The following is a 26,820-nucleotide window of genomic DNA, read 5'->3' on the forward strand; positions in this document are numbered from 1 at the left end:
GATAATAAACGATTATCATGAACAAGGCAATATAATAATAACCAATTTATTATTGCCTCTAGGGCATATTTCCAACAGTCTCCCACTTGCACTAGAGTCAATAATCTAGTTCACATCACCATGTGATTAACACTCACAGGTCACATCACCATGTGACCAACATGCAAAGAGTTTACTAGAGTCAACAATCTAGTTCACATCCCTATGTGATTAACACTCAATGAGTTCTGGTTTGATCATGTTATGCTTGTGAGAGAGGTTATTAGTCAACGGGTCTGAACCTTTCAGATCCGTGTGTGCTTTACGAATATCTATGTCATCTTGTGGATGCTACCACGCGCTACTTGGAGCCATTTCAAATAACTGCTCTACTATACGAATCCGGTTTACTACTCAGAGTCATCCGGATTAGTGTCAAAGTTCGCATCGACGTAACCCTTTACGACGAACTCCTTTTCACCTCCATAATCGAGAAAATTCCTTAGTCCACTAGATACTAAGGATAAGTTCGACCGCTGTCATGGGATCCATTCCCGGATCACTATTGTACCCCTTGACCAACTCATGGCAAGGCACACTTCATGTGCGGTACACAGCATAGCATACTGTAGAGCCTACGTCTAAAGCATAGGGGACGACCTTCGTCCTTTCCCTCTCTTCTGCTGTGGTCAGGTCTTGAGTCTTACTCAATACTCACACCTTGTAACACAGCCAAGAACTCCTTCTTTGCTGATCTATTTTGAACTCTTTCAAAATCATGTCAAGGTGTGTGTTCTTTGAAAGCATCATCAGGCGTCTTGATCTATCTCTATGGATCTTGATGCCCAATATGTAAGCAGCTTTATCCAGGTCTTCCTTTGAAAAACTCCTTTCAAACAACCCTTTATGCTTTCCAGAAATTTTACATCATTTCGGATCAACAATATGTCATTCACATATACTTATCAGAAATGTTGTAGCGCTCCCACTCACTTTATTGTAAATACAAGTTTCTAACAAACTTTGTATAAACCCAAAAACTTTGATCACTCCATCAAAGCGTATATTCTGACTCCGAGATGCTTGCTCTAGTCCATGGAAGGATCGCTGGAGCTAGCATACCTTTTAGCATCCTTAGGATCGACAAAACCTTTCTGATTGTATCACATACAACCTTTCCTTACGAAAACTGGTAAGGAAACTTGTTTTTGACATCCATCTGCCAGATTTCATAAATGCAGCTAATGCTAACATGATTCCGACGGACTTAAGCATCGCTACGGATGAGAAAATCTCATCGTAGTCAACTCCTTGAACTTGTGAAAATACTCTTTGCCACAAGTCGAGCTTCACAGACGGTAACATTACCGTCCATGTCCGTCTTCTTCTTAAAGATCCATTTATTTCAATGGCTTGCCGATCATCGGGCAAGTTCACCAAAGTCCATGCTTTGTTCTGATACATGGATCCTATCTCGGATTTCATGGCTTCTAACCATTTGTCGGAATATGGGCCCACCATCGCTTCTCCATAGCTCGTAGGTTCATTGTTGTCTAGCAACATGACCTCCAAGACAGGATCACGTACTACTCTGAAGTAGCACGCATCCTCGTCATCCTACGAGGTTTGGTAGTGACTTGATCCAAAGTTTCATGATCACTATCATAAGCTTCCACTTCAATTGGTGTAGGTGCCATAGGAACAACTTCCTGTGCCCTGCTACACACTAGTTGAAGTCATGGTTCAATAACCTCATCAAGTCTCCACCATCCTCCCACTCAATTCTTTCGAGAGAAACTTTTCCTCGAGAAAGGACCCGTTTCTAGAAGCAATTACTTTTGCTTCCAGATCTGAAATAGGAGGTATACCCAACTGTTTTGGGTATTCTATGAAGATGCATTTATCCGCTTTGGGTTCGAGCTTATCAGCCTGAAACTTTTTCACATAAGCATCGCAGCCCCAAACTTTTAAGAAACGACAGCTTAGGTTTCTCTAAACCATAGTTCATACGGTGTCGTCTCAACGGAATTGCGTGGTGCCCTATTTAAAGTGAATGCGGTTGTCTCTAATGCCTAACCCATAAAGGATAGTGGTAAAGAGACATCATGGTATGCACCATATCCAATAGGGTGCAGTTATGATGTTCGGACACACCATCACACTGTGGTGTTCCAGGCGGTATTAATTGTGAAACACTTTCCACAATGTCTTAATTGTGTGCCAAACTCGTAACTCAGATATCTCTATGATCATATCATAGACATTTTATCCTCTTGTCACGACGATCTTCAACTTCACTCTGAAATTACTTGAACCTTTCAATAATTCAGACTTGTGTTTCATCAAGTAAATATTCTCAGCATCTACTCAAATCATCTATGAAGTAAGAACATATCGATATCCACTGCGTGCCTCAGCACTCATTGGACTGCACACATCAAATGTATTACTTCCAACAAGTTGCTCTCTTGTTCCATCTTACTGAAAACGAGGCCTTTCAGTCATCTTGCCCATGTGGTATGATTTGCATGTCTCAAGTGATTCAAAATCAAGTGAGTCCAAACGATCCATCTGCATGGAGTTTCTTCATGCATATATACCAATAGACATGGTTCACATGTCTCAATCTTTTCAAAAACGAGTGAGTCCAAAGATCCATCTACATGGAGCTTCTTCATGCGTTCTATACCAATATGACTCAAATGGCAGTGCCACAAGTATGTGGTACTATCATTACTATTTTATATCTTTTGGCACGAACATGTGTATCACTGCGATCGAGATTCATTTTAGGTGCAAGACCATTGAAGGTATTATTCAAATAAATAGAGTAACCATTATTCTCCTTAAATGAATAACCGTATTGCGATAAACATAATCCAATCATGTTTATGCTCAACACCAAATAACGATTATTTAGGTTTAACACCAATCTCGATGGTAGAGGGAGCGTGCGATGCTTGATCTCATCAACCTTGGAAACACTTCCAACACATATCGTCATCTCACCTTTAGCTAGTCTCCGTTTATTCCGCAGCTTTTATTTCGAGTTACTAACACTTAGCAACCGAACCGGTATCTAATACCCTGGTGCTGCTAGGAGTACTAGTAAAGTACACATTCATATAATGTATATCCAATATACTTCTGTCGACCTTGCCTGCCTTCTCATCTACCAAGTATCTAGGGTAGTTCCGCTTAGTGACCGTTCCCCTCATTACAGAAGCACTTAGTCTCGGGTTTGGGTTCAACCTTGGGATTCTCCACTAGAGCAGCAAATGATTTGTCGTTTCATGAAGTATCCCTTTTTGCCCTTGCCCTTCTTGAAACTAGTGGTTTTACTAACCATCAACAATTGATGCTCCTTCTTGATTTCTACTTTCGCGGTGTCAAACATCGCGAGTTGCTCAAGGATCATCATGTCTATCCTGATATGTTATAGTTCATCACGAAGCTCTAATAGCTTGGTGGCAGTGACTATGGAGAACCATCACTATGTCATCTGGAAGATCAACTCCCACTCGATTCAAGTGATTGTAGTACTCAGACAATCTGAGCACATGCTCAACGATTGAGTTTTTCTCCCTTAGTTTGCAGGCTTAAGAAATTTGTCAGAGGCCTCATACCTCTTGACGTGGGCACTAGTCTGAAATCCCAATTTCAGTCTTCGGAACATCTCATATGTTCTGCGACGTTTCAAAAATGTCTTTGGTGCCACAATTCTAAACCGTTAGCAATACGCACTGAACTATCACGTAGTCATCAAAAACGTGTATGTCAGATGTTTCGTAACATCTACAAACGACGCTGAGGTTCAGCACACCGAGCGGTGCATTATGGACATAAGCCTTCTGTGCAGCAATGAGGACACTCCTCAATTTACGGACCCAGTCCGCATAATTGCTACTATTAACTTTCAACTAAATTTTCTCTAGGAACATATCTTAAACAGTAGAACTAAAGCGTATGACATAATTTGCAAAGACCTTTTAACTATGTTCATGATAATGAAGTTCATCTGATTAATGAACTCCCACTCAGATAGACATCCCTCTAGTCATCTAAGTGATACATGATCCGAGTCAAACTAGGCCGTGTCCGATCATCACGTGAGATGGACTAGTCATCATCGGTGAACATCTCCATGTTGATCGCATCTACTATACGACTCATGTTCGACCTTTCGATCTCTTGTGTTCCGAGGCCATGTCTGTACATGCTAGGCTCGTCAAGTCAACCTAAGTGTTTCGCATGTGTTCCGAGGCCATGTCTGTACATGCTAGGCTCGTCAACACCCGTTGTATTCGAACGTTAGAATCTATCACACCCGATCATCACGTGGTGCTTCAAAACAACGAACCTTCGCAACGGTGCACAGTTAGGGGGAACACGTCTCTTGAAATTTTAGTGAGGGATCATCTTATTTATGCTACCGCCGTTCTAAGCAAATAAGATGTAAACATGATAAACATCACATGCAAATCATAAAGTGACGTGATATGGCCAATATCATCTTGCGCCTTTGATCTCCATCTTCGAGGCGCGGCATGATCACCTTCGTCACCGGCATGACACCATGATCTCCATCATCATGATCTCCATCATTGTGTCTTCATGAAGTTGTCTCGCCAACTATTACTTCTACTACTATGGCTAACGGTTAGCAATAAAGTAAAGTAATTACATGGCATTTTTCATTGACACGCAGGTCATACAAAAATTAAGACAACTCCTATGGCTCCTGCCGGTTGTCATACTCATCGACATGCAAGTCGTGATTCCTATTACAAGAATATGATCAATCTCATACATCACATATATCATTCATCACATCCTTTTGGCCATATCACATCACATAGCATACCCTGCAAAAACAAGTTAGACGTCCTCTAATTGTTGTTGCATGTTTTACGTGGCTGCTATGGGTTTCTAGCAAGAACGTTTCTTACCTACGCAAAAGCCACAACGTGATATGCCAATTTCTATTTACCCTTCATAAGGACCCTTTTCATCGAATCCGATTCGACTAAAGTGGGAGAGACAGACACCCGCTAGCCACCTTATGCAACTAGTGCATGTCAGTCGGTGGAACCTGTCTCATGTAAGAGTACGTGTAAGGTCGGTCCGGGCCGCTTCATCCCACGATGCCGCCGAATCAAGATAAGACTAGTAACGGCAAGTAAATTGACAAAATCGACGCCCACAACTACTTTGTGTTCTACTCGTGCATAGAAACTACGCATAGACCTAGCTCATGATGCCACTGTTGGGGAACGTAGCAGAAATTCAAAAATTTCTACGCATCACCAAGATCAATCTATGGAGTTTACTAGCAACGAGAGGGAAGGAGTGCATCTACATACCCTTGTAGATCGCGAGCGGAAGCGTTCAAGAGAACGGGGTTGGTGGAGTCGTACTCGTCGTGATCCAAATCACCGATGATCCTAGCGCCGAACGGACGGCACCTCCGCGTTCAACACACGTACGGAGCAGCGACTTCTCCTCCTTCTTGATCCAGAAAGGGGGGAGGAGAGGTTGATGGAGATCCAGCAGCACGACGGCGTGGTGGTGGAAGTAGCGGGATTCCAACAGGGCTTCGCCAAGCGCTGCGGGAGGAGGGAGATGTGTCACGGGAGGGAGAGGGAGGCGCCAGGGCTTAGGTATTGCTGCCCTCCCTTCCCCCCACTATATATAGGGCCAAGGGAGAGGGGGGCGCAGCCTTGGCCCTTCCTCCAAGGAAGGGTGCGGCCAGGGAGGAGTCCTTCCCCCCCAAGGCACCTCGGAGGTGCCTTCCCCCTTTAGGACTCTCCCTTTTCCTTATCTCTTGGCGCATGGGCCTCTTGGAGCTGGTGCCTTGGCCCATATAGGCCAAGGCGCACCCCCTACAGCCCATGTGGCCCCCCGGGGCTGGTGGACCCCCGGACCCCTTTCGGCACTCCCGGTACAATACTGATAATGCGCGAAACTTTTCCGGCGACCAAAATAAGACTTCCCATATATAAATCTTTACCTCCGGACCATTCCGGAACTCCTCGTGACGTCCGAGATCTCATCCGGGACTCCGAAAAACTTTTGGGTTACCGCATACTAATATCTCTATAACCCTAGCGTCACCGAACCTTAAGTGTGTAGACCCTACGGGTTCGGGAACCATGCAGACATGACCGAGACGTTCTCCGGTCAATAACCAATAGCGGGATATGGATACCCATGTTGGCTCCCACATGTTCCACGATGATCTCATCGGATGAACCACGATGTCGAGGATTCAATCAATCTCGTATACAATTCCCTTTGTCTACCGGTATAGTACTTGCTTGAGATTTGATCGTCGGTAACTCGATACCTTGTTCAATCTCGTTACCAGCAAGTCTCTTTACTCGTTCCGTAACACATCATCCCGTGATCAACTCCTTGGTCACATTGTGCACATTATGATGATGTCCTACCGAGTGGGCCCAGAGATACCTCTCCGTTTACACGGAGTGACAAATCCCAGTCTCGATTCGTGCCAACCCAACAGACACTTTCGGAGATACCTGTAGTGCACCTGTATAGCCACCCAGTTACGTTGTGACGTTTGGTACACGCAAAGCATTCCTACAGTATCCGGGAGTTGCACAATCTCATGGTCTAAGGAAATGATACTTGACATTAGAAAAGCTCTTAGCAAACGAACTACACGATCTTGTGCTAGGCTTAGGATTGGGTCTTGTCCATCACATCATTCTCCTAATGATGTGATCCCGTTATCAACGACATCCAATGTCCATTGTCAGGAAACCGTAACCATCTATCATCTATTGATCAACGAGCTAGTCAACTAGAGGCTTACTAGGGACATGGTGTTGTCTATGTATCCACACATGTATCTGAGTTTCCTATCAATACAATTCTAGCATGGATAATAAACGATTATCATGAACAAGGAAATATAATAATAACCAATTTATTATTGCCTCTAGGGAATATTTCCAACAAATCGAGGCGGCCTTGCCTTATCCAGCCCGATTACTGCGGCCTCCTCCGCCCCGTGCGCTTCCCGAAATTCGAATCCCGCGAGATCCGCGGGCAGTAGAACAACTTGTCAGACGGAAGATCTCCACCACATTAGCACTCGGACCTCTTCCGGCAAAATTTCACTCGACAAAACCATGAATGGATCAAGGCGACTGAAAAAGAAGTTGGTGTCACCACCTCGGTTCGTTGATCCAAAACAAGACACACCCGAAGAGCGAAAAATGAGTCGGAAGTATTTTCAACTCCTTCTCCACTCAAACCCTGATCCATTCGAGGGCTAATGATGAGGACATGTACCTAGGGTAGGGTCACATGCCTGACCTAAATACCTTCCCCAAGGACATCACTCTAAAGCCAGAAGCATTCGAGGGGTACCATCACCCACTCGACCAGAAACATTTCCACTCGGAGGAATCAAGATCACTCGACCGTAACAAGAAACACTCGACGGACAGAAGACCTAAATTCACTCTACACAGCAACGGTCGAGCATTAACTCCTAGACTTAATATCCATTTATAACACTTTATTACAGACGTTACCAGTAATGCCCCCCCCCCTCTTGATGTACCTTAAATCCCTTGTAACGTGGGTTGGCCGGGGTGCTGGCGCACTCTATATAAGCCACCCCCTCCACATGTACAGGGGTTGGCACCCTCTGTAATACACACGCATATAATCTAGTCGACCGCCTCCGGGCTCCGAGACGTAGGGCTGTTACTTCCTCCGAGAAGGGCCTGAACTCGTAAAACTCGTGCGTACAGCTTCTCCATAACTAGGATCTTGCCTCGACATCCCTACCCCCCATTCTACTGTCAGACTTAGAACCACGACATATACCCCAAAAACTTTTGTGTAAATGACACGATAACTTATGTATGACAGACATGATAATTTACGTAGCCCAGATGTGGTAACTTTTGGTCTGAAGAAAAGTCATCAGAACATATCAACATAGGATCTATTTTCGAAGATCTTGTCGAAACGATTCTTTTTATGAAGACGGTTTTTCAATCGCAGCGACGGTTTGAGCTACAAAACATTTTGAAGTTTGAAAAAGAAAGAATCTAAGATGACATCAGCTTTTCGTCCTTTAATGCATACATGCATGTAACAAGAGAGAATGGCGCGCATGAAAAAAAATTAGTCATTCTAGTGCATGCATGTATATAATTAGAGTGAAATAAGGATCGTTCTTGCCTATTGCTAAAATTCGAACGTTTGGTAGCTATTAGAGTCTGTTTAATTGGTGTTTGCCAAGTTCATTTTTATCGTCATGCTACTTGCTCTGCTGACATGATGACACAGAGGTTTGATATCCTGAGACATGTTAACTTCTGAATGCTGAGTTGCTGATACTACATATATTGCTCAGACTTCAGAGACACTTTAAGGTGAGCTTCCTATACTATGATCCTGCCCGTTCTGATGTATCGCGACATGTTCCTGAGCAGAGCACTCCAAATTCATAAGTTTGCATCAATTGTACAGCTATATAACATTGCTTGTGTTGCTATCCTGGGATCTGTGACTAATGAAACTTGTCGGATACACATTTGCAGATATTCTACCTCCCCGCTTCAATCTGATGATATCCGTCTGGCTTGTGCTATCTTTTGGATGGTTTATCAGAATTCAAACTTCAGTTCTGCTCTGGAAGAGCCGCGATCTGTCAAGCTGGACATACGTGCAAGAACGCCTGTTAGGCCTTGTACAATGCTAGGTGCTCAAGGAGGTGCTTAGAAAAATAAACCAAATTTTTCTAAAGCACCGGTGCCTATTTCTACAAGAGAGGCGTCTAATTAAGCACCTACTATGTACAAATAAACACCGATGCTTAATAAAAGTCTGATTTATTTTTTTAAGAACCCCCCTAAACACCTTGCATTGTACAAGGCCTTACAATTTCACGGAGAGGTAGTAAGACACAGACGCCAGGCATTCGAAGCCATGAAACCGACTCTAACCGCCTATGCTTTTTTTGAAGAAAGGGGTTACCCCCGCCCCATTTTACTGAAACAGTGCACAACAAACCACAAATGTTTGCCGAGCCAGAAAATAAACCCATTAGGCATCTCCAACGTTTGCCCCCAATTTCCTCCTGCATCCGTCTGCACACAGGGGGTCGGTCCGTGGACACGGGTGCGGGAATCGGGCATCCAGTGCTATTAGCATATGAATAAATTTGATGCATATTTGAACGCACCAGGCAATATTCATTAATACTTGGATGATTTTTACATAAAACCGGATGATTTTCATCTAAATCAGACCAAATTCATTACATTTAGACACATTTCAACTAGACCGGACCCTAAACCTAGACTAAAATGACCGCCGGCACCATCTCCGGCAGGCCATGAGACCTGAAAAATGAAGCCCCGCCTCCTCCACAGCCATGAGCCCTGGGAACTCCATTGGGACGTCCGTAGTGCCGGCCTTCGTCTGTCTGCCGGCTGCAAAGGCATCGATCTCCTTTTTCTACTTGGACGAGAGGCTGGCCAGGCGGCTTTGGAGCTCGAGGGCGCCATGGCGGGCGTGGTGCAGAGAGGAGGAAGAGAGCGGAGGGTGATGGATGCGGCTATGGCCGGGCATGTGGTTGATATAGCGGGGGGTAGGGCTACCAGCGACATGATTAATGGCGAGCGGCAAACGGGCGGAAGGGTGGCACCTGCTCGCCATTCCTCGGCAACCACACACATGTTTAATGTACGTAGGCAGGCGGACGGGTTGTCGTTTGAATGCGGGGCAGCCACATGCACCAGGAAGCGACGAGGGCGGCGCTCTCCGCCGACGCGCCGTTTCAATGCCTGAGCGTTGTGAGAGGTCGCGTCGCTCTAAGCCGGCATGAATGCGACTGGTGCTCTGGAGCAGCGCTAACCTTTTCAAGTGGGAACATGCGGCGGGCGCGGGTGCTTTTTTTGGCGGGCCAACTTAGTCAGACGCGGGTGTGGCAGCGGTTCGGACGCCCGCAAAGCCCCCAGTTTGTCTTCGGTTTGCGGGAAAAAACATGTCTAGACTGACCTACGGACCGATGCAGAACTGCATTTGATGGCAAAACACATCTGCACCGCACAGTCCGGACAATTGCGGGTGGTTTTAGGGTTGATGTTGGAGGTGACCTTACAGCTAACCACAAAAGTTGACGAACAATATGAAAGTTATTCAAATGCAGCGAAGGAAGGAAATAATGTAGCCAGCTAGCTATTACATGTCATCAACGTTCAGCCGGAATGTGCTCTCAAAATAAAGCCTCGCTGACGAGTCCTTTCTCCCGGCTACCTCTTCATCTCCACGCGATCTTTAGAAGCTCTCCTCTTCGCCGGTCCAATAGTAGAAGGCATTTTCGCAGTATGACCGATTGAGTGTCTGCTCATAGCGTCTTCCATTGATGAATCATTGCACTTATTCTCCCCAGAAGAATACAGGTACTTGTCCAGCACACGTCTTGAAAATACAAGTCAGTACGCATTGTCCATAAGCTTCAGACAACAACAACAACATAAGATATACCAACCATATTTTGTTTATTATCAGCACAACACAAAGCACATAATTCAGACATATTACAAGGAATTCTGAAATTAAAGACTTCAACTACATCTCTCCAAATCTCTTTTGCCACAAGACAGACAAAGAAAAGGTAGTGGACAGTTTCAGCCTGGCCACAGAAGAGGCAAGTCCAATGGTCAAACATGTTGCCTTTTGCTTAAGTTATCCCTCGTTAAAATCTTATTATCAAAAGACAGCCAAATAAAAACTAGATATCTATGGGCACCACAATTTTTCAGAAGTTTTTCCAAACAGCGGTAGAGACCCCTCTCTAGTTAATCATATTATAAAAGGAATGAACAAAATATATGCCAAAAGGTTTTAGAGACGACATATGTCGATCAACATTATCATTGGGAATATAGGCCGAAAGAACGACCAGCAATTCCTACCATTTAACTAGGAAATCATCATCCACACATCACCTAAATGTCTGTTTCAGGGTATGCCCATCCCAGACTTGGGAAACACAACAACTTTGTTGTTGGCAGATATCAAAGATATCGCACAGTTGGGTTTTTAAAGTTATTTCACCAGCCCAGATATCATGCCACAAAAGCTAATGCAACTACCATTCCCCAGGAACCATTTATAAAAACGTCAGACCCAACAAAGGCCCAAGTAACACCCTTCCAAATATAGGAACCAATATTTGTTTTGGACAAAAAAATGTTAGGCTTACAAGTTTTTTTTTTGAGAATCCGTTAGGCTTACAAGTGTTATACTTGTAGTTCACCAATGTAATCCAGTTTTTGTCTCCACCTATAAAAAAATCTTTTAGCCCAAGATGCTAACAGGGCCATGTTAAAATCTCTGAGATTAAGGACCCCTAGATCTCCGAAGGCCTTCTTTTGGGACACAAATCTCCAATTAGCTAGATGATATTTATGGGTATCCCCGAGGTTGCCCTAGAAAAAATGAGTCATTTGCGAAGTAATTGCTTCAATTGCCCATTTAGGAAATTTAATAATTGACATCAAATACATAGGAATGCTCGCAATACAAGTTTGTAGCAAAATCAACTTTGCTTCATAGCTAAGAAGTTTGCCCCTCCATCCACAAATTCTTTTAACAATCTTATTGGTAATAGGCTGAATGTTCTTGTAGGATCGAGTATATCGATCAGAAGGGGGTCTTTCGAAAGTTGAAATATCTTGGTACAGCACAGCGGAAAATAAAAGTTGACAGGTGCGGATCTAGGATGAAAAACAACTAAGGAAAGAAATCACTACAAAACAGATAGATTAGATGAACGATTCTAACCAAGAGATGATAATCATGCAGGTATGGAAACACAGTGCTATGAGAATAATGACGGTCACAAGGAATGGAAACAAAACTAATAACATTAGAATGGGGATTCGCTCTATAAAGATTAGCTGCAACAATCCATACGAGCAGATACACACTACTGGGACATGTTCGTCAAAGCAAGGCTGAGGCAAATAACTAAGTAGCACCAGATATAAATCAGCCTAACACACGAGTAAATAGCATAAAACTACCACTTTTCGTGCTAGGGTTCCAAAAAACCACAACTTTTTTGTTTGTGACTGATACCTACCACTTTTCTCGTCGGCTGTCTCAAAAAACCCAAATCGCCCGTTGCTAGCGTTTTGAACCATTTTCTGACGGTCCGGGCCCGCCTGTCAGGCCACGTCAGCGCCGCGCATGACGGCGAGGCCGTTAACGGCCGTTACTCGGACCGAGCCGGTGCGGTCGGACCGCTCATTAAGTCGTCTCCCTCCCTCTCACTCTGCTCTCACTCTGCTCCCCGACCCGCACTCATCTCTCTCTCTCTCTCGCTCTCACTCTCCTCTCCTCTCTGCTCTTGGACGCCGGCGGCGACTTGCGCTGTGGAAGCTCCACCGCCGCCATGCCTTCCTGGAATGACGGGGATACGAGCTCAGAGGATGAGTGCGACATCACAAGCATGGACATGGCTCTTTGGGTAAGTTTTTCGATCTGCTGAGCTAGGGTTAGGGTTCATCTAGGAGCTAGATTAGGTTAGTGTTCAACTTGGTGAGCTAGGGTAAGCTTTGGTTACTGTTATTTAGTAGGCAGGGTTATGGTTGCTGTTTGAGCTATGTTTATGTATGCTTGAAAACTAGGGTTAGGGTTAGGGTTCTTGTTGGATTTGGGAATTAATTTGTGATCTATGTCTGGTTCTGTGAGCTAAGGTGATTTTGTTGCTGTGTTCATGCAGGAGACCCCTGACACCACCGTGGAGCCTCTTTTCTGTGGCCAGCTGGAGCTTTCTGAACCCACCTGCATGATGCACCACATGAGGCCAATTAAGTGTGTGGCATTTGAAGGAACCTTAACTGGAAGGCGTTTCTATGGTTGTCCAGTGCCGCAGGTATAGTACCTTAATTGGAATCATTTTCTTCTGAACCCACACATGTATATACAAGGATGCCAGGTTGCTTTTCTGAACCCACACAATATTATGTTGACAAGTTGCTCTTATGAACCTGCACTGTATTATTTAGGATGAACTGCAATATGCCTTGTATTAAGGTATTGAGGGATATGGTTACTATCAAAAATGCTTATGTATAGGAAGCATATATTTGTGAATGTACTTGTACAAGCAGGTTGGGTTCCAGTTATAGTTTGAGTTATATTAAACAACATATTCAGTTTACTTAAGCCTCACCTTCAGTTTCTTAGTCTGATATGATTTGTTGTTATGAAATTGAGTGCACTTAGTGATGTATATTTCAATTTCCAAATGCAGAGTGAAGGTGTTAACTGTGGTGTTACTGAGTGGGTTGACAAGCCCTGGCATCCAATTCTTCAGAATTGCTTGTCCAGGCTGTGGGACATGTACCATGAACAGAATTGTGGCAGGGTAGTTGATAAGCAGAAGTATGAGAAGCATTTGGCCAAGCTTAAGACTGAAAATGACAAGCTGTGCATTGAGTACACAAAGATTGTCCAAGATGTATCCAAGATGTTTGATTGGCAGGATGGTAGGGTAGACCACATGGATTACTAGAAGGCAGTTGAGGAGGAAGAATTTGAGAAGAAGAAGAAAGAGGTAGAAGAGAGTGCTAGGTTGGAGGTTCAGATGGAGAAGCTCAAACTTGCCAAGGAACAAAGGTGCATTTTACAGAGTCAAGCTGACATTATCAAGAATACCAGGAAGGCAAAAAAGGAGGTTGAACAGGAGAGAGATTTGCTTAAGATAGAGAAGGCCAAGCTTGAGCATGTGGTGAATGAGCTGCTGAAGGATGGGCATGCAAGCAAGGAGAAACTTGAGAAAATCAAGGCCATCCTTGATTCATGAAGTGTGTTCTGCAGATGGTGAAGTACATCCAAGGCCTTTATAAGTATGTGGCCTAACAATCTGATGTGAAGATATGGGGTGTACATTTTGGGGAATGTGAAGCTAATCTAGTCTATGTCTATGCCAATGTTAAGAACTGTAGTTTATGCTGCTAGAACCTTTAATGCTAAGTTATGAACTAAGTTGTAATGAATGTTCTGCCTGTAGTTTAACCTCTTATGCTATGTTATGGAGTCAGTGATAAGCACTGCTGGACTATGCTATGTGTTTTTTTATGTTTAAAAGGTAGTTATGTTTATTAGTGTTTTGCACCTGGGCTTTGTGGCCCAGTTATATTTACAAACCTAGGCCTACTCCACCCACCCTCCACTGCTCATAAATAGCCTACTCCACCCACCCTCCTCCCTCCAGAACACAGCCGCCACACCCCACCTCTTGAAACCCTAGATGGATCCAGAGCTTGGGGAGGTGACAGATGAGGAAGAGGAGGCAGTGCATGCAGTGGATGTGAGGAGGCAAAGGGCTCGCCCTGCGGTGCCCATGCCATCAGCTTGGGAGCTAGAGTGGGAGCTGGAGTTCAAGAGGAGGCTGGCAGAGAAGATCTTGGAGAAGTGCAACTCAGATGAGTTCACAGTTCTTGTCCCTGGCGGGAGGCGCAAGAGCTCAGGGAAGATCATCAGGTGGGCTAGGGCACAGGCAGTAATCGCTCCTCACCCTTCTACCAGAGCAAAGTGGCGCCGTTTCTTCGATCGTTACGATTGAGAGTTGTTAGTAGTTATTTTTATTATGAATAAGAGTATGAGCTATGTATCCCTTCCACTTTCTGTACAACTCTTTGTATGAAAGAATGTTTGCATGGTGGAATCTATGAATGTTTGATTATTTGAAAGAATGTTTGATTCTTTGAAAGAATGTTTCTATCAATCTGTGCATCAGTTGCAAAGCTCATAAGTTTCAGGAAGTGCAACCCAGAAGTCACAAACACTCAGGTTTCATAATGCAAACACTCAGGTTTCATAATGCAAACACTCAGGTTTCATAATGCAAGCAAATACATAGGTTTCAGGAACCGAATACTCAGGTTTCAGGAAGCAAATGCATAGGTTTTAGGAAGCAAACACTCAAGTTTCAGCTAACAAATACATAGGTTTCAGCAAGCAAACACTTAGGTTTCAGCACTTATACAGTGCAAACAAGACAACTTTCCAGCACTCAATAGTTACCACTAGCACTGAAATATGCCTTCCACTTTCCAGTTGGCTTCCTAACCCTCTTGACCCAATCTCCATCTCAGAGTGAGCAGCTTGCCTTGGAGCATTGAAACCTGTGTACCCCCCTCCTCTGCTGGCTGTTGATGCTCTGGTGTTCTTTGCTGGAGAGGCAATGGATGACCTTGTGTTCTTGGCTGGTGAAGATGTGCTAGGAGCCCTTGTATTCTTGGTTGCTTTGGTCTTCTTGGCAGGTGCTGATGTGGCAGGTGCTGGAGTAGCAAAAGCAGCTGCCTTGTTCCTCTTTGCTGGTCCTGGAGTAGCTGTGGCTATTGCAGGCCTCTTCCTAGCTATGGCTGGTGCTGATGGTGCTGATGGTGGTGGTGGTGCAACCACACCTGTAGTAGCCATGGTAGATGAAGAGTAGTCTGACCTATTCTCCTGCACATTTAACAAAGCAAATTAGAATTAAACCACCTAGCCTATGAAACAGAAATTTCTTTATCAATAAGCATACCTGGTGATTATTCTTTCTCATCTGCAGTTTGAGTTTCAGTGGAACACCACATGTGGTATATCTGTGACCTTGCTTATTGCAATTGCTACAAGTCACTGTCCCAATTCTTGATGTATCCTTCTTGGCAGGCACCTCAAAATGTCCTTTCCTCCTAGCTGTCTGTTTTTTACCCTTCTTTTCTTTGAATAGTGGAGGAGATATGTCATCCCCATGGTGTGTGCCCAACAATCAGGGCCTGGAACAGGGTATATAATATGCTTGTAGGTTTCACAGTAGAGGGGCTTCTTGAAGAACTCATGGACAAAATCTTCAGGGTGTAGCTTCACCTTCTGCATTGCTGCTATAGCATGACTACATGGAACAGCTGTCATATCCCACCTCCTGCAGTCACAAGTGTAGTTGTTTAGGTTTACACAGTAGGTCTTTTCTGAACTACTTGTAACTTGCCAAATGCCTGGTCCAGCCATATATGCATCACAATATTTTGCCCACTTCTTGGCCTCCTCCAATATCTCAGAGTAAGTGGGTGTGATATCCCACCTACATGCCTCTGTCTTCTCCCTAATCTTCTGAAACTTGATCATGAGTTTTGTCCTCATTCCTTCAAGCATTGGCCTTATGGGCTTGTTCCTAACATCCAGAATCATCATGTTGAAAACTTCACTAAGATTGTTTACAACAAGGTCTGTCTTGCATATAGCATCCATTCTATGCCTGGCCCAAGTATGGACTGGTATGTTGGACAACCACTTCCATGCCTCCTCACTCTCTTTCTTCAATGCTTCCATGCCCAGATCGTGCCCATGCTTAGTGAAAGAATATGCAGCCTGGTCTAGATGTTTTTTCAATTCATCCCCTCTAAACCCAGCTGATTGGAAGTTGGCATATATGTGTCTTAAACAAAATCTTTGAGGGGAATCAGGAAATACATCCTCTATTGCATTGAGCAGACCCTGTTCATTGATTTTGTATTAATAACTAGTGAAGTAGAGAAAGCATTACATAGTGCAAGGAAAAGCAGTTAAATCATGAAGAGTAGTTGTACCTTTTACCTGTCTGACATAATTGTGTAGGGCCCAAACTTGTTGCCACTACCAATTACCGTCCTTAACTGTGTAAGAAACCAAGTCCAACTATCTGTCTCCTCCTTGTCAACAACACCAAATGCAATAGGGAAGATGTTGTTGTTGCCATCCCTCCCTGTTGCTGCCAGGATTTGCTGCCCAATGCTTAGTTTGATGAAGCATCCATCAAGACCTGCATTTTAAGCCATTAGTGCTTAGTAAACATGTAATGCAATCCCTATTTAAGCACTATACAGACTAGATTTACCTATGAAAGGCTTGCAACCATTTAGGAACCCCTCCTTACAAGCAAACAGACAGTAAAACATGTAATGAAACCTTGGGGTAGGTGCTGGGTGGAGTTCAAATTCCTTTGTTGTCACAACACACCTACTACCAGGGTTTGTGTCCAAAACACACGGCAGATAGTCTCTTAACCTGTAGTATTGTGTCTTGTGATCCCCTTGCACAACATGAACTGCTTTCCTCCTTGCCCTGTAGGCCAAACTTTTTGGAACATGTACTCCAATTTTCTTTTTTGTATAACTCAGTATAGTCTCAACACCTGCACTAGGATTGGATCTTACAGTATCCTCAACAGCCTTTGCAACCCACTTCATGGTAACCTTTGTGTTCTCTCCACTTGCTCCACAGGTGTGATCAAGATTCATCTTCTTGATGCTAAAGGTTGACTCATGGGCAATCTTAGAAGCAGTAATATAAAACTCACAACCATGCTTTCTATCTGAGAACCAGGCTATGATCCTACTTGGATCATTTCTATGGTACTCAAAGTTCCTAAGTGTCCTAACATGGTAGTTTCTCAATGCTTCTTTGAACTCTACCACATTCAGAAAGCACAAATGAATCCTAAACTGTTCATGTGCGTCAGGCCTAGAGGAATCATACCATATTCTCTCCTTCTTCTTCTTCTTCAATTTTCTCTTCCTGCCACAAGGCAACCTAGGTGCATCATCTTCTTCATCAGAAATGCCTTCATCACCTGGAAAGCAGAACTCATCAGCTTCTGGCACGAAATCTTCAAACTTTATGTGATCTGGCTCACTGTGTGATCTGCTTGTTGGGCCTTGTTTCCTCACAGGTATCTTCCGTGCCACAGTTTTCACATGATCTGAAGCTTCTTCTTCATCATCTTCTTCAGAACCATTTGGCTCCTGCCAAAACTCTGAGGGTTCAGAAGCTGCCCCAAAATAATGCTCAGCCATCTCTTCCTCTTCCCTATAGTGCTGACTTGTTCCTTCACCACCTTCATCTTCTCCCCTAGCCCAAGACTTGTATGAAATTTTCTTCCCTCTGTAATCACCCCTGAAAAACTCAAAATCTGAAGAGGATTTGTCCAACTCATCTTCATCTTGATCTTCTGCTTCAATGCCTTCAATTTCCACTGCCTCTTTTCCCTTGTTGAAATTACAGCTCTGTTGTGTGTTAAAATATGGATCAACTGGCACAAGTGGAGGCTGTGAAGAATTTGAGACAGGGAAAAGGACACCTTCTTGGGAAACACTATAAACAATGGGATCACCAACTTGACTCATTGGAATCTGCTCTTCAAGCAAGGTATGGTCCATGTTTGCATCTGCTGGATTTGGTTCACTAGCCTCTCTCACTGTTATGTTCAATATTTTCTTCTCAGCAAACAAATCTAGCATCTCCTCCACCTTCTCATCACTGTCCAAAACCTCAATCCCCTCCAGCCCCTTACCCTCATCCTTAACATATGACAGATAGGCATCCAACCCATAGCCCTCAAGTTCAATAAGTGCTAACTTATCAGGTAATTCATTTCTGATAAGGAAAACTTCCTTTCCATGTTGTCTCTACCCTGAAAATGCAGCCTCAATTCCCATACTTCATCATCCAAACTATGCAAAAAAAGAAACAACACATTCAGATTTCTTCAGATTTTCAAGTTAAAAAGTATGCAACAGTTTCACTTGCACAACATATCATCCAAACCTAAACCATAATTCATATATTGCTTACAATGTATACATAATAATATACCAAAGAAACTAATTCATTAACAATCTAAGAAACAAATCCTAACCCTAGTTCATAAATAAACTAAGAAAAATAATTAAAACAATTCATAACTTACTCCACGCCACCAAGTGAGGAGGCCCACTGGTGCCCGCCTTCTGGATCCGCGTGGATGCATTTGGCCACTGCCCTGGCCGCGCGGAACGCCGGCGAGATCTGGACCTCCTGCGTCGGTGGCCCAGACGAGCGCTGGGTCGGGAAACTTGCGCTGCCTAGCCACTTGTTGACCTCGGAGTGAGCACCGCCCTCGCCGCTGGCTGTCGCCCCAGGCTCGCCGTCGTCCTTCTTCTTCGCCGCCGCCATCGTCGGGAGAGACAGAGAGCACGGGGGAAAGGAGGTGCGAGAGAGAGATGCTGCCGACAGCGAGCGAGCGGGTGCGGTCCGATCGCACCGGTCGGTCCGAGTAACGGCCGTTAACGGCCTCGCTGTCACGCGCGGTGCTGACGTGGCCTGACAGGCGGGCCCGGACCGTCAGAAAACAGTTCAAAACGCTAGCAACGGGCGATTTGAGTTTTTTGAGACAGCCGACGAGAAAAGTGATAGGTATCAGTCACAAACAAAAAAGAGGTGGTTTTTTAGAACCCTAGCACGAAAAGTGGTAGTTTTATGCTATTTACTCCTAACACACAGATACACACAGGACAACGTGTTTCCGGAACAAAATGATTTGCAGGAAATGGATGCCGATAAAGTAGCGTCGAGGAACAACACATGAGATACAGCTCAATCGAGAATAAATTACTGAAAGTAATGCCAATCAGAGAAGTAATCAGGGGTGCTCGATGGCAAGAGATGAAGCGCTATTGATACACAAGCAATGACATCATTACATCAACCATCAGGATGCATGGGCATTGGGCTGGATCCTCACGTACGTGCAAATTATATACTACTCCTTGTGTCGAACTAGTTCGTCCCTCATGAGACATAGCAATTGACAGGTGGGACTTGAAATGGTTCCATCCGTCAGCGATGACGTTATGTGCTTAGACCCGTCGTACTAAAGAAGCGAAGCAAGAACGCAAGTCCAAGTGCCCAACTATCCACACCTGACCGCATCTCACGGTTGCCACTGCGACTGGTGCACACATCATCTGCAATGCAACAAGTAGAAGAAAATTACAAATTTCAGCCACCAGACGGGTCAGACAGACCATCGGCCCCTATAAATCATCGGTTCGCCATGCATCTCCAACTCCACTTGTGCTACTCCACACTCCAAAGCAGACACCACCACCACAGCGTCCACGACTCCAGAGCAGGCATACCGTTGCCAAGATGGAGCGTGCAGCAATCACCACGATGCCACGGAAGCTGGTGGTGCTGTACCCGTCGCCGGGCATGGGCCACCTGGTCTCGATGATCGAACTGGGTAAGATCATCGCTGCCCGCGGCCTCGCCGTCACCATCGTCGTCATCGATCTACCGCACAACACCGGGGCAAGCGCAACAGGGCCCTTCCTCGCCGGCGTCTCGGCGGCCAACCCCACCATCTCCTTCCACCGTCTCCCGCAAGTCGTGCTCCCGCCCGTAAAATCCAACCACCCAGAGACATTGACCTTCGAGGTCGCCCGCGTCTCGAACCCTCACCTGCGTGATTTCCTCGCTGCCACCTCCCCTGCCGTTCTCGTAGCAGACTTCTTCTGTAATGTCGCGCGCGGCGTTGCCTCGGAGCTCGGCATTCCCTTCTACTTCTTCTTCACCTCCGGCGCTGAGGTCCTGGCTCTCTATTTGCATCTCCCGGTCCTGCACGCTCAGACCACCGCCAACTTCCAGGACATGGGTGATGAGCTCGTGCACGTTCCTGGAATCCCCTCGTTTCCGGCGACAGACTCCATGCTGCCAATCATGGACCGCGATGACGTAGCATACACGAAGTTCGTGAGTGTGTGCAGCGACCTGTGCCTGTCCCAGGGCATCCTCGTCAACACCTTCCGCTCGCTCGAGCCGCGGGCCGTGGAGACCATCATCGCCGGGCTCTGCTCGCCTTCCGGACTTCCGACCCCTCCAGTCTACTGCATTGGGCCGCTGATAAAGATGCAGGAGGTGAGCACCAAGTGCGGCGACGAGTGCATCGCGTGGCTGGATGCCCAACCCAAGGACAGCGTGGTGTTCCTCTGCTTTGGCAGCCTCGGTCGGTTTAGCGCCAAGCAGATCAGGGAGGTGGCGGCCGGGCTAGAGGCAAGCCGGCAGCGTTTCCTTTGGGTCGTAAAGAGCCCGCCCAGCGATGACCCGGCGAAGAAGTTCGACGGGCCGTCGGAGCCGGACCTCGACGCCCTACTCCCGGAGGGCTTCCTGGACCGTACCAAGGAGACGGGCCTGGTCGTCAAGTCATGGGCACCTCAGCGTGATGTGCTTATGCATGAAGCGGTGGCCGTGTTCGTCACGCACTGTGGGTGGAACTCGGTGTTGGAGTCGATCATGGCGGGTGTGCCGATGCTAGCGTGGCCATTGTACGCAGAGCAGCGGGTGAACAAGGTGTTCCTGGAGAAGGAGCTTGGGCTAGCCCTGACAATGGAAGGGTATGACAAGGAGATGGTGAAGGCCGAGGAGGTGGCAGCAAAGGTTAAGTGGATGATGGACTCCGACGGCGGCAGGGTGATCCGTGGGCGGACGCAGGCGGCCATGCGGCAGGCGAATGAGGCGATGCGTGAGGACGGGGAGTCTGAGGCGACGTTGGCGTCGCTGGTTGACGCGTGGGTACTTGCTTGACGTTGGCTGGATCGGTCAAGAAGGGATCCCGTGATGTACGTGTGGCACAAGCGTAGCGAAGTTGTGTGCGGGAGTATTAAGTTGTTGCGAAAATAAAGGCGACTAATACGCGCCGGCGCACCGGCCCAACCATTTCGGCCGGTCGAGCGTGATCCTATAAGATGCAGGTGGGCCATTGGATTGGGCAGAAAAATGGCTTGCCCCGAGCTTCTCCTTCCTCTCGCTGGTCCCGCATCTAGCGCATGTCCTTGAATGCACGTCGCCTCCTCTGGTCGCAGTGCTGCGCCGCCTGCCGCCCGCCCTCACCGGCGTACTGCTCGTCGCCGCCGCCCTCACCGGCGTCCTGCTCATCGACACCGCCTGCCGCCCTCACCGGCGTCGATCACCTGCGTTTTCTCGCCTCCGTGGATGCAGCAGCGTGTGCCCGTGGTTGCAGGCTTGCAGCTTCGGTGGCGACACTCGCAACTCCAGTGCACGACGGCCGTGCTCCGGTGGCGACCATATCACCGGTTCCAGCAAAAAACGAGGCCTCTGTTGTCTCGAGCAAAAAAATGGTCGAGGAATGTTGGAACCAGCAAGAAGATTTGCTGGAACCGTACTTGCATTTTGCTGGAACCGGCCTTCGTCGTCTCCAGCAAAAACACGCCGAGGATGTTGCAACCAGCTAGACAATGTGCTGGAACCGGCACTCGCGTTTGCTGGAAACGGTGATCATATTTGCTGGAACCGACCGTGGTGACTGCGGTGACCACGGTGACCGGCGAGCCATATTGCTTCAACGACAGGGGGTTGCAGCTTCTCCACGCCGAGGTTGCAGCTTTCTCTGTTGCCGGTCGTCCAGTAGCGCACCGCAGGATACAACTTCCGTCATCTACGGATTACATAAGGCTACCGTCCCACAACGTTGTAGCACACCACATCACCAGTTCCAGCAATGGAGGATGCCGGTTCCAGCATTTTTCGTCACCGGTTGTAGCTCGCCATACATGCCGTTGTAGCAAATGTTGTCGCAAGTTGTAGTATTTTTTGTCGCCGTTTCTAGCAGTTGGGGTCGCTGGTTCCAACATTTTTTGCTGTCGGTTCCAGCAGGCCACGAGCCCCGTCGTAGCACGCCGTGGAGCCCCCATGGGAGCACGCCGTGGAGCCCCCATGGGAGCACGCCGAAGAGACTATGCAGCAAGCAACTCTCCCGTTTCGGAGGTCGAAAAGGAAGGAGAGGGGGGCAAGCTTGGGAACGCCCCTCATGGCAGCATGAGGTTGCAGGCTAGCAGGAGTAGCAATGGAGATGTGCTCTCGTTGGGAAAAAAGAGAGGACGAGGGGATTGTGTTTAGATGCGGGGGTAACGAGCGGAGGAGAGAGACGCTAAGAAGATAAGGTGCAGTGCATGGGGCCACAAAGCACAGCACGGCTCTGGTCGTTTGATCCAGATAGATCTGACGTCCCGCGCCAGACCGGCGCAAGCTTCAACCGGCGCGCCGACGTAAAACGTTTCCCGAAAATAAACAAGTACCGTCGAGGTGGGTTTTTTTCCCTCCCTTTTTTTACCAGTTTCAGTTGTAACCTACCTGTATCTTACCTTTGGAAGCAAACAAAATAGAATAACCGTTTTACAGTTTCTCAAGCGGTTTAGAAAAAAAGTTCTAAGTCAATGCTAAGAATAATCTAATCTGAACATTAGGATATGTGCAAATGCAGGAAAGATTTCCAAGGCTCATCCAGCGGCCATAAATACTGACTAATAAAATAAATATTTTCAGGGCACCTGATAAATAACCACTCCAAGAAAATAGATGCTCTCATATCATTTTAAACGGAGCAATTGGTAAAACGTTCATACCACGGAACACGAGAAAAAGGGACAAATAAGAGCATAAATAACCGAAAATGCCTATGTGAGCCCGAGCTCACAGGAGCTCGGAATCGGTACCATTTATTCATCTCGCGATCTGTGCCGCAGACTGTATAGCAACGGGTATGTGCTCCTCGTTCTTATTTCCCGAAATAGCATGTGGCCCACAGATCAGATAAGTCCGTCAGTTAGCTGCGACGTGGATCAGACGGACGAGGACGGATTGGGCCGTTGATTCTGTTCCAACGGGGTCGTGCTGGCCGTACCCCTCTTCTGGATCTTCATTCGCAACTCATGAGCAGCAACATTCGGTTCACCTCCTTCCTCTGCCTCTCCAACTTCGCACCGGCGCTAACCTGAAAAAAATCACATTGGATTAGCACAATGGCTACAATATTATAGCTATCAACGACTGGTTTGCTCAAACACCTGGAGAGAGAGCGAGGAAACCACAGAGTTCTCGCTACTCACAGGCACACGATCATCTCCCTGGTTAACTGACGCTTCTGAATCTGCGTTTGCTTGCATTGTGGCCTACTATCAGATTTACATCGTCAGGAAGAAGTGCATTCAAGATTCAGACAGCAGAGCAAGCGTACCTGAATCGAACCATTGCACGCCTTGGAGCATTCTTCAGTTCTGGTCAACGAAGATGCAGTCCGGGAAACTTTTGAAGCTCCCATCTTGGCCCTCTCAAGTCCGAATGGCTGTGAGCTACTCCATGAGCCAGACCCCATCGCCCATTTGTACACACTCACGCCATATCTCCCGCCCACTAGGCTCCAGCACCTGACAGAACAGTTGCCACATGCATTTAGTCATGTCCCTGCTTCAATAAGAAAAATGACAGGTACGTGTACGCGTGCACAGAACAGTTTTTGCAAATCAGGTCAGCCTTGGCATAATTGTTCATTATGTGCTATTCTAACAGAACTGTAACCGAGATTAGGTACCAAAATTATTGCGTACATAACGTTTCTATTAAACATGATTCAGGCACCATATGAAGCAACTGCAGAAGCAAGCATCACAGCAATAGTTTCAGATAAAAATTCAGATAACTGAAATCTTACAACCCTGACAGGAAAAAACACATACATCTCACAGATATACGAAACCAACTAATCCGGATGAACAGATTACAGATCATACAACCCAGACAGGAAAAAACGCATGTTCTGGTTATCTGAAAGTAGTATTTTGCTGACTTATAAGTAAATGTCCCAGATAATTACTTCAGCCTAAGTTCTGCTGGCTTCTCACAGTTGTTCCATCAGTGCCCTTCAACGCCACAGTTCTTGCATCTAGCCGGTTTATGTGGCTGTTTTGGCACATCCCCGCATTCAAGGCAAGTTGTGCGCTTGTGTCGCACGGTCTTCTCCGAAGCCGTGACCCTGGCTGCGCAAGGAGCCCTGCCTAGAGCAGCAGCACCACACGCATTCTGCTAGACATTGTATGAGAAAAAAATTAATGACCTATTTCTCTCACTGTACTGAAACTGAATCATGACTGCATCATATAAGGCAAATGATTCTCTCCCATATGCATATTTCCTGTCTACTTTCCCAACAGTACTAATTTCGCATCAGTATTAATCATGGCTGATACCAGATTCCAACACTATTGTTTCTAATTTATATGCATTTTACCAAATACTGCCTACAGAAATGAACATGTCATCTCAGACGTCTCACCGCAGTTCATGCTATATTCCATATACATGATACTGGTGATTTTCGATCTGAATCCCTAAATAAACATGCAATTACTCTGCAAATATGCCGTACCTTTGTGTCCGGCGCCCCCGTGTCTTTGGGTCTAATTGCTCTATAGACTGCTCCCAACACGGAGCCTTATCTGCACTTCCACCCTCAACAGCTGCTTCATCACGACAGTTCTGGCCGTCCGCACTAGAAGCTGCTGGTACTGGCATCTCAACATCTGCACGGGCTCCATCGTGCTGTTGTTATCATTCACCTCCTCTAGCAGTGTTCTACTTAATCCAGAACAAAATATGAGGCGACAGAATCACAGCCAGCCACAAAAAAGGGATCCAATCCATGCAAAACAATTGTTCATCGAGTAGAATCTAACCTGTTTATCGGTTGCATCAGGAACTCCATGGCCGCCGGAGTACCCGTGAGCTCGCTAGAGACCGCAGTCGCCTTCGCCGCAGTAGATTTCCCCACCTTACAACCGCCTGGGAAGAAGGCCTAATCCAAGTTCACTGCCCTAGCAGCCGGCGGCCCACTTACGTCATTTACAGCGTCAACCACCACCGCTACCGGAAAGCCACTGATCTGATCCACGGATCAGGACGCCGGCGACGTCTCGAGCCACGGCTCGGTCCTCGCTTCGTCGACGGCGTGCAAACTTCCGTTCATAAGGGCCCATGTGTCAGGCCCGTATAAGGGAATATATGAGATTTTCCCCGTTCGTAGTGAACCTGCGGTCTGCCACCTCCATTCAATGCACCGAATCTCGGAGCTATTCTGGGCGGGTGTGATTCCGAGCTCACAGGAGCTCACGATCACATACTCCACGTCCCATAAATAACACCATAGTTTATTTTCACAAAACACCACGTCTTTCTCTTTGCCATTAGCTACTCAAATACTCCAGACATTATGCATAGTTGCAGCAAAGTTCGCCGGGAGCCGGTGCAGCATGGCGGTGGGCGGCGGTTGAGGTGAGGGCGGAGCGGCGAGGCGGTCGCGGGAGCGCCGTGGGCAGCGGTAGAAGGCGGTAAGGTCTATGGTGGCTACGCGGGTCTGGAGGTTGAAGAAGGCATGTGTCTGTTCATTTCCGATCTGACAGCTGAAACCCAGCAGCTGACCCAAATAAAATTTCAGTCGAGTTTTTAACCGGTCCCTTAAATCATGGACAATTGGTCGGCCCTGATAGAAGTGCACTTGCAAGTAGAAGAAGGCAAATTTATACCGTGGAATGCAACTGATCACTTTAACATAGGTAATTCTGCAATCAGAGGGCTCTCAATTCACAAACACTCTGAAGTTCAAAAAAGAAAAACTCACAAACACTCAGGGTGCGTTTGGGGGCCAAAGTATTTTTTTTAGTTTTTAAAGAATACTGCGGTTTCTGAAAAACCTTGGTATTCGATACTTTGAATCGTTTGGATGAAAAAATACTGCAGTTTAACAAATCATGGTATCTCTTAAACTGTGGTCTTTTTGTTGTATATAAAAAAGAGGTCCTGACCTCTTTCTAAAAAACTGAGAAACGCTGGCTTGGCGCTTTCTCTGTCCATGTCGTAACTAGCTCGGTCTTTGATTGGTTGTTACTATAGATAACTGTAAGGGCATATTTATCCCTAATGTGTTTTGGTGATTGATGACAATGCTTTTGCGAACCGATCGTGTGCGTTGAGTATTTCAGGCATTTCATCACTACGCACAAGACGATTTGGTGCCCCTCGAAGACTATCGAAGACGGCGTTTCTCTATATTTCTTTTCGGTGGATTTGAGTCATAGGAAAGCCGTACTATTAAGAGGGGGTCCGCTTTGGAAAGGTTTGGGTGGAATCATCGCATACACGTCTACTCCA

At 46.3% G+C, this 26,820-nt stretch overlaps 1 protein-coding gene and 2 long non-coding RNA genes across 3 annotated transcripts; 1 reads left to right on the top strand and 2 right to left on the bottom strand.

The window, feature by feature from the left end:
* The first annotated feature begins 19,905 nt into the window (after positions 1–19,905).
* On the top strand, positions 19,906–21,580 carry LOC123074664 (UDP-glycosyltransferase 88B1-like). Its single transcript, XM_044497446.1, has one exon. It carries the CDS (start codon positions 19,972–19,974, stop codon positions 21,403–21,405), a length of 1,434 nt encoding a protein of 477 aa, XP_044353381.1. The 5' UTR covers positions 19,906–19,971; the 3' UTR covers positions 21,406–21,580.
* A 1,525-nt stretch (positions 21,581–23,105) lies between these two features.
* On the bottom strand, positions 23,106–23,784 carry LOC123074667 (uncharacterized). The gene is made up of 2 exons (XR_006436031.1): positions 23,685–23,784; positions 23,106–23,611 (listed from the first exon to the last, which is right to left on the bottom strand). It is a non-coding gene; the product is annotated as an uncharacterized lncRNA (long non-coding RNA).
* A 483-nt stretch (positions 23,785–24,267) lies between these two features.
* LOC123074666 (uncharacterized) lies at positions 24,268–25,677 on the bottom strand. The gene is made up of 3 exons (XR_006436030.1): positions 25,350–25,677; positions 25,043–25,248; positions 24,268–24,696 (listed from the first exon to the last, which is right to left on the bottom strand). It is a non-coding gene; the product is annotated as an uncharacterized lncRNA (long non-coding RNA).
* Positions 25,678–26,820: the final 1,143 nt, after the last annotated feature.

Source organism: Triticum aestivum, chromosome 3D, assembly GCF_018294505.1.
Source record: "Triticum aestivum cultivar Chinese Spring chromosome 3D, IWGSC CS RefSeq v2.1, whole genome shotgun sequence".
Lineage (NCBI taxonomy): Eukaryota > Viridiplantae > Streptophyta > Magnoliopsida > Poales > Poaceae > Triticum > Triticum aestivum.

Bases quoted from the DNA above. Each gene is read 5' to 3' on its own strand.
- LOC123074664 (XM_044497446.1), top strand. From the start codon at position 19,972: ATGGAGCGTGCAGCAATCACCACGATGCCACGGAAGCTGGTGGTGCTG.